This window comes from Gigantopelta aegis, chromosome 13 (assembly GCF_016097555.1).
Source record: "Gigantopelta aegis isolate Gae_Host chromosome 13, Gae_host_genome, whole genome shotgun sequence".
Classification (NCBI taxonomy): domain Eukaryota; kingdom Metazoa; phylum Mollusca; class Gastropoda; order Neomphalida; family Peltospiridae; genus Gigantopelta; species Gigantopelta aegis.
The window spans coordinates 1634881-1647441 of record NC_054711.1 but is presented as its reverse complement, the minus strand read 5'-3'; the positions used below and the strand labels follow the sequence as shown (position 1 = coordinate 1647441).

Below are 12561 nucleotides of genomic sequence, written 5' to 3'. Positions count from 1 at the left end.
TTAAATACATGTTTGGTTTAATCTAGCAGTGTGCTTATTTTCAACATGTATCTGTTGTGGTGCCGCCGCTCCAGGAATCGTTCTCATGGACCTGCTCTGTTCGTCCTAATGTTTGTAATTTATGTAAATAGTTTAACACTTTAAATGATTGGAGTGTCTCGAGTTCTGTTTGGATGGATGCTGTAGTCTCTAACCTTTGTATATAACACATATTTATATTCTATGGCTTATGTACAACATGTGACACTATACTAATACAATTGTATTTATATTCTATGGCTTATGTACAACATGTGACACTATAATAATACAATATATTTATATTCTATGGCTTATGTACAACATGTGACACTATAATAATACAATATATTGTTCTGTATATGCGACGTACATATGTGCGTGCCCTGAAATCAAGTATCCCAGGCTCGAGTGCAGAACATTTCTTTTCAGGGATGGGTGGTGGTGGTGGTGGTGGTGGTGGTGGTGGTGTGTGTGTGTGTGTGTGTGTGTGTGTTGGGAAGGGGGGGGGTTCTAGGGAGGTCCGGGGACGAGGTGTCCCAATTTTAAAACGTGAGGGGTCGTGGGCATGCAGTCATGGATGTTGTTTTTTTTTTGTTTTTTTTTTAGAAAACTAGATTTCCTGAAATGCTAGTTAGTATAATTCTTAATGACAAATGCTACTAAATGCAACACTTTTAAAATTAATTTATTTTTACGACGTATAACTTTTGTGTTACGCTGAATATATCATATATACATATCTCTGTCATGTATCTTATTGTTGAATCGAAGGAAGGAAGGAAATGTTAAAGGGACATTCCTGAGTTTGTTGCATTATAAGAAGTTTCCGAAAAATAAAATATTTCTACGAATAAACTTAAATATGAAATATATTTTCTTGTTTAGAATATCAGTGTCTGTACATTCAATGTGTTTCTGGTCGTCTTAATATATGTAAGAAGCCCAAATTGGATTTTGTCTTCAAATAATTTCGTACGTACGAAAAAATATATTTTAGGAAATAAAATGATATTTAACCTAGTACAAATATTAGAACGATCAGAAACACTTTAAGGAAACGAGTAGCCCATGAAGTGGCGACAACATGTTACCTCTCTCAATATCTGTGTGGTCCTTAACCATATATCTGACGCCATATAACCGTAATTAATATGTTGAATGCGTCGTTAAATAAAACATTTCTTTCTTTCTAAGTAAAATTCATCACGACAAAAATTAATGCAGGTACATGCATATTAAAGCTGGAATTGGACTGGACTGGATTGATTGTTTAACGTGCACATTCAAGAACAAGCAGTTGTAGCGCACGCCTGTCCTGGGCACAGGTACCGGCCTCGGCCAGTTTCTCTGCCCAGGACATGAAAAAAATCAAATCGCGCCTGCTTTTATTGTGATGATATTTCCACCAGGTTCTACAATCAGCCGTCTCATTTTACAGTCGTGAAACATTAATGGCCTCTCCACAGGAACATGGGATCTACTAATTAGTGTGTAACGAGGTGATCGAGTACAAAAAAAGACCTCGTTCAAACGTAAAGCGACAGATGATCCTCCTTAGTTAGTTTTACAGTAATCGGTGTTGACAGTTAGTCTCGGGTGAATAACGTCACTTATCGTCATCCGCTAACATATTGATTGGCCAGTCAACTGGATAATATGGGTTCGCTGGACCATATCTGTGTGATATATACGCGACTCCTCGGTAGTGTCGTGGTTAAGCAATCGGACATAACGCTGGTAGGTACAGGGTTCGCATACCGGTACCGGCTCCCACCCAGAGCGAGTTTTAACGACTCAATGGGTAGGTGTAAGACCACTACACCCTCTTCTATCTCACTAACAACTAACCACTACCCCCCTCCCCCCCCCCCCCCCACACTATCCCGGACAGACAGCCCAGATAGTTGAGGTGTGTGCCCATAATAGTGTGCTTGAACCTTAATTGGATATAAGCACGACAATAAGATGAAATGATATGAATGAAATCGTTTCTTATTGTCAATAGTTATATAGTTTGTTTTGTTCAACGATACCACTAGAGCACATTGATTTATTAATGATCGGCTATTGGATGTCAAACATTTGGTAATTGTGACATATAGTTCTTAGAGAGGAAATTCGCTACATTTTTCCAGGAGTAGCGAGAGATCATTTAGTTTTATATGCACCATCCTATATACAGGATAGAACATGCCACGGCTTTTGATACACCAGTCGTGATGCACTGGCTTATTGCCAATAGAGTTCACATATAAATGACATCTCAGATATAATTTACCCGTAAGAAACGGTGTACACGTGACATAGTATTACCAACCCGTTAAGACACTGGCTCCATATTCGTGAAGCTATCTTAGCGCTACGATATCGTAATATGAAAGACCAAACCGTAGTCCATAATAAAAATCGTATGTCTGTACAAACAGAGTCAGAAGGATGTCCCAAGCAAAGTCGCCATTGCTTCCATAATCCAGTATCAGGCTATCGTCCTTAGGAGGACCGCCAAGCCCCTGGGAGATCAGTAACGGAATGTTTCACCCCTCCTGCACTGTCCATGGGAGAATCACTACTCCCCTAGGAGATCAGTAACGGAATGTTTCACCCCTCCTGCACTGTCCATGGGAGAATCGCCACTCTCCTAGGAGATCAGTAACGGAATGTTTCACCCCTCCTGCACTGTCCATGGGAGGATCGCCACTCTCTAGGAGATCAGCAACGGAATGTTTCACCCCTCCTGCACTGTCCATGGGAGGATCGCCACTCTCCTAGGAGATCAGTAACAAAATGTTTCACCCCTCCTGCACTTTCCATGGGAGAATCGCAACTCTCCTAGGAGATCAGTAACGCAATGTTTAACCCCTCCTGCACTGTCCATGGGAGGATCGCCACTCTCTAGGAGATCAGTAACGGAATGTTTCACCCCTCCTGCACTGTCCATGGCAGAATCGCCACTCTCCTAGGAGATCAGTAACGGAATGTTTCACCCCTCCTGCACTGTCCATGGGAGGATCGCCACTCTCTAGGAGATCAGTAACGGAATGTTTCACCCCTCCTGCACTGTCCATGGGAGGATCGCCACTCTCCTAGGAGATCAGTAACAAAATGTTTCACCCCTCCTACACTTTCCATGGGAGAATCGCAACTCTCCTAGGAGATCAGTAACGGAATGTTTCACCCCTCCAGCACTGTCCATGGGAGAATCGCCACTCTCCTAGGAGATCAGTAACGGAATGTTTCACCCCTCCTGCACTGTCCATGGGAGGATCGCCACTCTCTAGGAGATCAGTAACGGAATGTTTCACCCCTCCTGCACTGTCCATGGGAGAATCGCCACTCTCCTAGGAGATCAGTAACGGAATGTTTCACCCCTCCTGCACTGTCCATGGGAGAATCGCCACTCCCCTAGGAAATCAGTAACGGAATGTTTAACCCCTCCTGCACTGTCCATGGGAGGATCGCCACTCTCTAGGAGATCAGTAACGCAATGTTTCACCCCTCCTGCACTGTCCATGGGAGAATCGCCACTCTCCTAGGAGATCAGTAACGGAATGTTTCACCCCTCCTGCACTGTCCATGGGAGGATCGCCACTCTCTAGGAGATCAGTAACGGAATGTTTCACCCCTCCTGCACTGTCCATGGGAGGATCGCCACTCTCCTAGGAGATCAGTAACGGAATGTTTCACCCCTCCTGCACTTTCCATGGGAGAATCGCCACTCTCCTAGGAGATCAGTAACGGAATGTTTCACCCCTCCTGCACTGTCCATGGGAGGATCGCCACTCTCTAGGAGATCAGCAACGGAAAGTTTCACCCCTCCTGCACTGTCCATGGGAGGATCGCCACTCTCCTAGGAGATCAGTAACAAAATGTTTCACCCCTCCTGCACTTTCCATGGGAGAATCGCAACTCTCCTAGGAGATCAGTAACGGAATGTTTAACCCCTCCTGCACTGTCCATGGGAGGATCGCCACTCTCTAGGAGATCAGTAACGGAATGTTTCACCCCTCCTGCACTGTCCATGGGAGGATCGCCACTCTCTAGGAGATCAGTAACGGAATGTTTCACCCCTCCTGCACTGTCCATGGGAGGATCGCCACTCTCCTAGGAGATCAGTAACGGAATGTTTCACCCCTCCTGCACTTTCCATGGGAGAATCGCCACTCTCCTAGGAGATCAGTAACGGAATGTTTCACCCCTCCTGCACTGTCCATGGGAGGATCGCCACTCTCTAGGAGATCAGCAACGGAAAGTTTCACCCCTCCTGCACTGTCCATGGGAGGATCGCCACTCTCCTAGGAGATCAGTAACAAAATGTTTCACCCCTCCTGCACTTTCCATGGGAGAATCGCAACTCTCCTAGGAGATCAGTAACGGAATGTTTCACCCCTCCTGCACTGTCCATGGGAGGATCGCCACTCTCCTAGGAGATCAGTAACGGAATGTTTCACCCCTCCTGCACTGTCCATGGGAGAATCGCCACTCTCCTAGGAGATCAGTAACGGAATGTTTCACCCCTCCTGCACTGTCCATGGGAGGATCGCCACTCTCTAGGAGATCAGTAACGGAATGTTTCACCCCTCCTGCACTGTCCATGGGAGGATCGCCACTCTCCTAGGAGATCAGTAACGGAATGTTTCACCCCTCCTGCACTTTCCATGGGAGAATCGCCACTCTCCTAGGAGATCAGTAACGGAATGTTTCACCCCTCCTGCACTGTCCATGGGAGGATCGCCACTCTCTAGGAGATCAGCAACGGAAAGTTTCACCCCTCCTGCACTGTCCATGGGAGGATCGCCATCTCCTACGATATCAGTAACGGAATGTTTCACCCCTCCTGCACTGTCCATGGGAGAATCGCCACTTTCCTAGGATATCAGTAACGGAATGTTTCACCCCTCCTGCACTGTCCATGGGAGGATCGCCACTCTCCTAGGAGATCAGTAACGGAATGTTTCACCCCTCCTGCACTTTCCATGGGAGAATCGCCACTCTCCTAGGAGATCAGTAACGGAATGTTTCACCCCTCCTGCACTGTCCATGGGAGGATCGCCACTCTCTAGGAGATCAGCAACGGAAAGTTTCACCCCTCCTGCACTGTCCATGGGAGGATCGCCATCTCCTACGATATCAGTAACGGAATGTTTCACCCCTCCTGCACTGTCCATGGGAGAATCGCCACTTTCCTAGGATATCAGTAACGGAATGTTTCACCCCTCCTGCACTGTCCATGGGAGGATCGCCACTCTCCTAGGAGATCAGTAACGGAATGTTTCACCCCTCCTGCACTGTCCATGGGAGAATCGCCACTCTCCTAGGAGATCAGTAACGGAATGTATAACGGAATTTTTCACCCCTCCTGCACTGTCCATGGGAGAATCGCCACTCGCCTAGGAGATCAGTAACGGAATGTTTCACCCCTTCTGCACTGTCCATGGGAGGATCGCCACTCTCCTAAGAGATCAGTAACGGAATGTTTCACCCCTCCTGCACTATCCATGGGAGAATCGCCACTCTCTAGGAGATCAGTAACGGAATGTTTCACCCCTCCTGCACTGTCCATGGGAGAATCGCCACTCTCCTAGGAGATCAGTAACGGAATGTTTCACCCCTCCTGCACTGTCCATGGGAGGATCGCCACTCTCCTAGGAGATCAGTAACGGAATGTTTCACCCCTCCTGCACTTTCCATGGGAGAATCGCCACTCTCCTAGGAGATCAGTAACGGAATGTTTCACCCCTCCTGCACTGTCCATGGGAGGATCGCCACTCTCTAGGAGATCAGCAACGGAAAGTTTCACCCCTCCTGCACTGTCCATGGGAGGATCGCCATCTCCTACGATATCAGTAACGGAATGTTTCACCCCTCCTGCACTGTCCATGGGAGAATCGCCACTTTCCTAGGATATCAGTAACGGAATGTTTCACCCCTCCTGCACTGTCCATGGGAGGATCGCCACTCTCCTAGGAGATCAGTAACGGAATGTTTCACCCCTCCTGCACTGTCCATGGGAGAATCGCCACTCTCCTAGGAGATCAGTAACGGAATGTATAACGGAATTTTTCACCCCTCCTGCACTGTCCATGGGAGAATCGCCACTCGCCTAGGAGATCAGTAACGGAATGTTTCACCCCTTCTGCACTGTCCATGGGAGGATCGCCACTCTCCTAAGAGATCAGTAACGGAATGTTTCACCCCTCCTGCACTATCCATGGGAGAATCGCCACTCTCTAGGAGATCAGTAACGGAATGTTTCACCCCTCCTGCACTGTCCATGGGAGGATCGCCACTCTCCTAGGAGATCAGTAACAGAATGTTTCACCCCTCCTGCACTTTCCATGGGAGAATCGCCACTCTCCTAGGAGATCAGTAACGGAATGTTTCACCCCTCCTGCACTGTCCATGGGAGGATCGCCACTCTCCTAAGAGATCAGTAACGGAATGTTTCACCCCTCCTGCACTGTCCATGGGAGAATCGCCACTCTCTAGGAGATCAGTAACGGAATGTTTCACCCCTCCTGCACTGTCCATGGGAGAATCGCCACTCCCCTAGGAGATCAGTAACGGAATGTTTCACCCCTCCTGCACTTTCCATGGGAGAATCGCCACTCTCTAGGAGATCAGTAACGGAATGTTTCACCCCTCCTGCACTGTCCATGGGAGAATCGCCACTCCCCTAGGAGATCAGTAACGGAATGTTTCACCCCTCCTGCACTGTCCATGGGAGAATCGCCACTCTCCTATGATATCAGTAACGGAATGTTTCACCCCTCCTGCACTGTCCATGGGAGAATCGCCACTCTCCTAGGATATCAGTAACGGAATGTTTCACCCCTCCTGCACTGTCCATGGGAGGATCGCCATCTCCTACGATATCAGTAACGGAATGTTTCACCCCTCCTGCACTGTCCATGGGAGAATCGCCACTTTCCTAGGATATCAGTAACGGAATGTTTCACCCCTCCTGCACTGTCCATGGGAGGATCGCCACTCCCCTAGGAGATCAGTAACGGAATGTTTAATCCCTCCTGCACTGTCCGTAGGAGGACGCCATTCCCTAGGAGATCCGTAACGGAATGTTTCATGTCCTGCACTGTCCGTAGGACGATCGCCACTCACTTAGGAGATCCGAAACGGAATGTTTCATCCCTCCTACACTGTTTGTAGGATGACTGCCACTCACCTAGAGATCCGTAACGGAATGTTTCGTCCCTCCTGCACTGTCCGTAGAACGACTGCCACTGGCCTAGGAGATCAGTAACGGAATGTTTCATCCCTCATGCACTGCCCATAGGATGACTGTGTCTCGCCTAGGAGATCAGTATCGGAATGTTTCATCCCTCATGCATCGTCTATAGGATGACTGTCACTCGCCTAGGAGATCAGTATCGGAATATTTCATCCCTCATGCATCGTCTATAGGATGAATACCACTCACCTAGGAGATCAGTAACGGAATGTTTCATCTCTCATGCATCGTCTATAGGATGAATACCACTCACCTAGGAGATCAGTAACGGAATGTTTCATCCCTCATGCATCGTCTATAGGAGGACTGCCACCTCACGTCTAGCTTAGAAACAGTCGTAGGTTATGGTATATGTTGTAGTGACGTTAGAGCCTACGGCGTTTTTACAATAGCATAGCTCTAAGATTGCTTCGAACATGCGTAGCCATGTTCATTACACGTGTATCTGTAATTTAAAATATATTTCTTTTGTTTTGTTAGTGTTCTGTGCTGTTGTTTTATTTTCATGTTTTGTTTTATACTGTGGATGTTTCGGAGGGGAGGGGTTTGGGAATTTTGGGAGGGGTTTTATGTTTTGTTTTTGTTTTATTGTTTCCGTATTCGTTGTACGCCGAGTTTAGACTGTAGATTTTTTATTTTGTAGAAATGGGTGGACACTCGTTTGCAGTGGAGTCAGACGGGAAACCCAGACTTCTTCTTTGAAGATGACAAGAAACTCTGGGTACCTGAGCTCATGGTAGATAACTCGTAAGTTTGTTAAGCGTAGCGAGAAGGAAAATAATGGAATGCTGATTTAGCAACTCATCAGATCAGAACATTTATATCTATGTTGTCTAAGTTTCAACACCTGTTGGACAGACAGAGAGAGAGAGAGAGAGAGAGAGAGAGAGAGAGAGAGAGAGAGAGAGAGAGAGAGAGAGAGAGAGAGAGAGAGAGAGAGAGAGAGAGAGAGAGAGAGAGATGAGGGAAGCGAGATGGAGAGAAATGGAACTGAGGGAGAAATAAAAAGACATAGAGAGAGTGAGAGAAGAAAAAACAAGAGGGTGAGAGAGGGTAGAGGGATATAAAGAGAGAAAAGAGGGAAGAAGGGAGGGGGTGGCAGGGACTCTTGCATTGTTTGAAAATATACTGGGCGTCGATAAACTACCAAAAAAACAAAAAAAACAAACAAAAAAACCCTTGGTATTTTGAAAATCCTATCGCTGCACAACGCAGTGCCATATTTAATATACATGCATTTTATTAATCTTTCTTCTAAATTATGTTTTTGTTTTCGTACAGCGTTCTGTCCCTTGGAGTCATTCGCGCTGACAACATCCTGTTGCGCGTGCGCTATGACGGCGAGGTCACGTGGGAGCCGACCGGCATTTTCTACACGTCCTGTAACATTGACATTTCCTACTACCCGTTTGACAAGCAGAAATGTCAGCTGGAGATCACCAGCTGGGCGTATAACATAGGCGAACAGAACCTGACGTTCTTGGGAACCGGCTTCAACTTGCAGGTACAGTTTACGTTTTGAAACATTTCAGTGGAACTATATTCTTGACGACCATGTTGGTGAAAACACATATGTCTAAACGCCCGTTGTGTCAGCGCTATTTCAGGCTACAGACTGATCCGTTGTTCAACAAAACAAACATTAACTGAAGACTGTCAGAATTATCAAATGTTTCACAATCAATAGCTGATGCTTAACTAATCAACGTACTCTAGTGGTGTCGTTAACCAGACGTACCTTAAAAGGACTATCATAAGTTTGCAACCAGTGTAACATATTTCCAAATAATACATACTACATAGAAACTAAACCAGTAAAATCACTCCTTGAATACATACAGTTTATTGTGGTTAGAATATCAGTTTCTGTGCATCACGTGTGTTTCTGGTTGTCCTAAACGTTCTTAGCAGCTCAAAAGTAACTTTACTTCGTAATATAAACTTTTTTTGTACATACCAAATAATCTGGAGGAACAATACAATTGGGCTACCTACAGATATTAGGATAATAAGAAACACATTGCGTATACTGACACGGACACTGACATTATAAACAGGAAACTGTATTACATGTAAATTCAGCTGTTCAAGATTCTGTTAGTCGAACACATATTATAATGGCAGCACATTTCACTAATCACTGATTATTTCAGAACTACAGGATAGCTGAGATGTGTGACAGGACAGCGCGCTTGAACCTTAATTAGATATAAGCACAAACATGAATATCAACAAACAACAACAAAATTATTATTTCAGAACTTCATGTTAGCAGATGTATGTGACATAACAGCATGCTTGGACCTTAATTCGATAAAAGCACGAAATTAAATGTAAATAAACAAGAACAAATTGATTATTTCAGCGCTTCATATTACAAGAGATATGTGACAGGACAGCGTGCTTGAACCTTAATCAGAAATTAAAAGTAAACAACAAAATGATTATTTCAGGACTTCATGTTAGCAGAGATATGCGACAGGGCAGCATGCTTGAACCTTAATTAGATATAAGTACAAAAATAAATATAAACACACCACACCACACCAAGACAATGATGATTTCAGGACTTCAGCTCGAACGCGGAGTGGGACCTGGTGGACACGACGACGGGCCACCGACTGATCGTCGAGGAGGGACAGACGTTCGCCCAGCTCGACTTCGTCTTCACGACGACTCGTCGCGCCAGCTACTACGTGCTCAACATCGTGCTGCCCATCATGCTGATGTCGCTGCTGAGCGTGCTGGTGTTCCTGCTGCCTTTCCAGTCGGGCGAGAAGGCGTCGTACGCTCTCACGGTGCTGCTGTCCTACACCGTGCTACTGACGATCGTCGCCGCCGAGATGCCGCCCATATCCAACAGCGTGTCCATATTAGGTATTGGTTTTGTTGTGTGTGTGTGTGTGTGTGTGTGTGCGTGTGCGTGTGTGTGTGTGTGTATGACATTGTGTATACATATGTGTGTCAGTGTGTGTGTGTGTGTGTGTGTGTCAGTGTATGTGTGTGTGTGTGTGTGTGTGTGTGTGTGTGTCAGTCTGCGAGTGTGTGTATGTGTGTCAGTGTGTGTGTGTCTGTGTGTTTGAGTGTGTGTCAGTGTGTGTGTGTTTGTGTGTGTGGGTGAGTGGGTGGTTGACCGTCGCCGCCGAGATGCCGCCCATATCGAACAGTGATCATTCTAGATATGGTTTTGTTGTGTATATGTATGTATATATATGGTTGAGTGCGTGGGCGGTTCATAGACGCTGCAGAGACCCCGCCCATATCGAACAACGTGTCAATTCTAGGTATTGGTTTTGGTGTGTCGGGGGGGGGGGGGGGGGGGTTGAGAGATTAAAAAAAGAGTATGAGTTTTCGTCGTAACCGTCGAGTCCCCGCCCATATCGAACAGCGTGTCCATTGCATGTATTGTTCTGTTTTGTGTATGAGTGACTGGGTGGTTGATAGTCACTGCCGAGATGGTGATGATTGACGCCGAGATGGTGATAGTTGTTGCCGAGATGGTGATAGTTGATAGTTGTCGCCGAAATGGTAATGGTGATAGTTGTCGCCGAGGTTTTGGTGAGTGCGGTTTAGATAGGTAAGTATTTATGAGTGTGTGAGTGATGGAGTAAATCAATGTGTACGTCGGTGAGTGGCTGAGTGAGTGAGTCAGTCAGCGAGCGATATATCAATATGGACAGATCCATATTCGTATCCATTTGGATTCTTAATACTTTTACTGTCTTTTCAGCTGTGTATTTGGCACTGATTCTGGTCATTGGAGCGACTACAACTTTTCTGTCGGTTGTCAATCTGTACCTTTACCACCAAGTGCCGCAAAAAGAAATACCACATTCCCTGAAGCAATTCACGACAAAGTTTCTCTGCAAAGTCAGCAGTTGGCAAAAACTGGATCCAGAGGCATCAAAATCGGCTAAAAACCGAATCCTGCCGGAACTTGCCGAGAACGGACAAAATAAAACAAATAAAAAACCGAAGAAGGCAAAGGCAGTAAAAGGGGCGAGGGAGGACGAGGAAGAAGGTGCGTTTTATTCCTGGGTGGAAATTGCGTACATGTTTGACGTGTTCTACTTCCGGTTGTTTACGGTTATCGTTTTGATAATCACTGTGGTATTTATGATGACGTTGCCACTGGTAGGGTATCTAGGTACTTGAGGCTTGACAATTGTTCTGACTGCAGATGATGTGTTGACATATTTATATATTGATAATATATCGAGAACTGGGGAAACTTCAGTGTTGCAAACATAAATATACCCGGTAGTGGTGTTGTTCATGTTTAAACAGAAATGTGCTCTCTATATTACAAACACTACAGATATTAAAGCGGCACTGGCCGGGGGCCTACGGGCTCTCATTCGTATGTGGGGGAGGGGTGATAGGGTGGGGGTGGGGGAGAGACTGATTTTTGGTCATATTAAACAAAAGTGCCTGAATATGGATTACAACGTTTATCAGTATTAGCATTACTACCAAAGAGATATATAGGATTCCAAAATGAATCTCTACGCATTTTGTTTTTGCATGGATCATGTGAACAGAATAATGGAAATATATGGTGAAATGTTGATCCCTCCACCGCCTTGACCCTACCCCCGTCTCAAACGCTTATGTATGTAGAGCTTGCTATGTGAATAGTAGTATTAAGAATGCCATTCTCCAGGTTTTCTTCATAATAAAAAACGACTTACTCAGACGAATGTGCAGAGTGCGCGTGTGTGTGTGTGCGTGCGTGCGTGTGTGTGTGTGTGTGGGGGGGGTCGCTGATTGAAACCTTCCCCTTCAAGAATGTTTTTTTTTCATTGTATTTTTTGGGGCAGAATGACCAGATCCCCAGAGTCTAGATTCCTCCCCTCCCCCCGTGCTCAACTTCCTGCATACGCGCCTGTTTTTGAGAAGTTGTTCTCGCCATTGGCGGAAAATAGCCCATCATTGAAGCGCTCGGCTGATGCGTGGTCGGTCTAGGATCGAACGTGGTCGGTGGACCCATTTGGGTATTTCTTGTTCCAGCAACTGCACCACGGCTGGTACATCAAAGGTCGTGGTATGCGCTGTCCTGTCTGTGGGAAAGTAGTATAAAATATTCATTGCTGCTAATGGCTGGTTTTCTCGCTAAGACTGTCAGAATTACCACGTTTGACATTCAATAGCCGATGATTAATAAAAGAATGTGCTGTAGCGGTGTCGTTAAACAGAACACAAAGTTTGTTTTCGCTAGGGCGAACTGTTGTTGATTTTATCAGCACTGTTAAATGTATTACAATTGTGTTGGTAATAAAGATATACCATGTCAG

The 12561-nt window shown here is 45.8% G+C and overlaps 1 protein-coding gene across 1 annotated transcript in view; it reads left to right on the top strand.

Moving 5' to 3' along the window:
- The window catches only part of LOC121387590 (neuronal acetylcholine receptor subunit alpha-3-like), a 22008-nt gene extending 9682 nt beyond the window's left edge, over positions 1-12326 (top strand). The window contains exons 5-8 of the mRNA XM_041518750.1: positions 7911-8014; positions 8549-8771; positions 9835-10144; positions 10998-12326. Coding sequence (XP_041374684.1) covers positions 7911-8014; positions 8549-8771; positions 9835-10144; positions 10998-11422 — 1062 coding nt within the window. The 3' untranslated portion in view covers positions 11423-12326. The remainder of the gene's footprint in view (positions 1-7910; positions 8015-8548; positions 8772-9834; positions 10145-10997) is intronic.
- Positions 12327-12561: the final 235 nt, after the last annotated feature.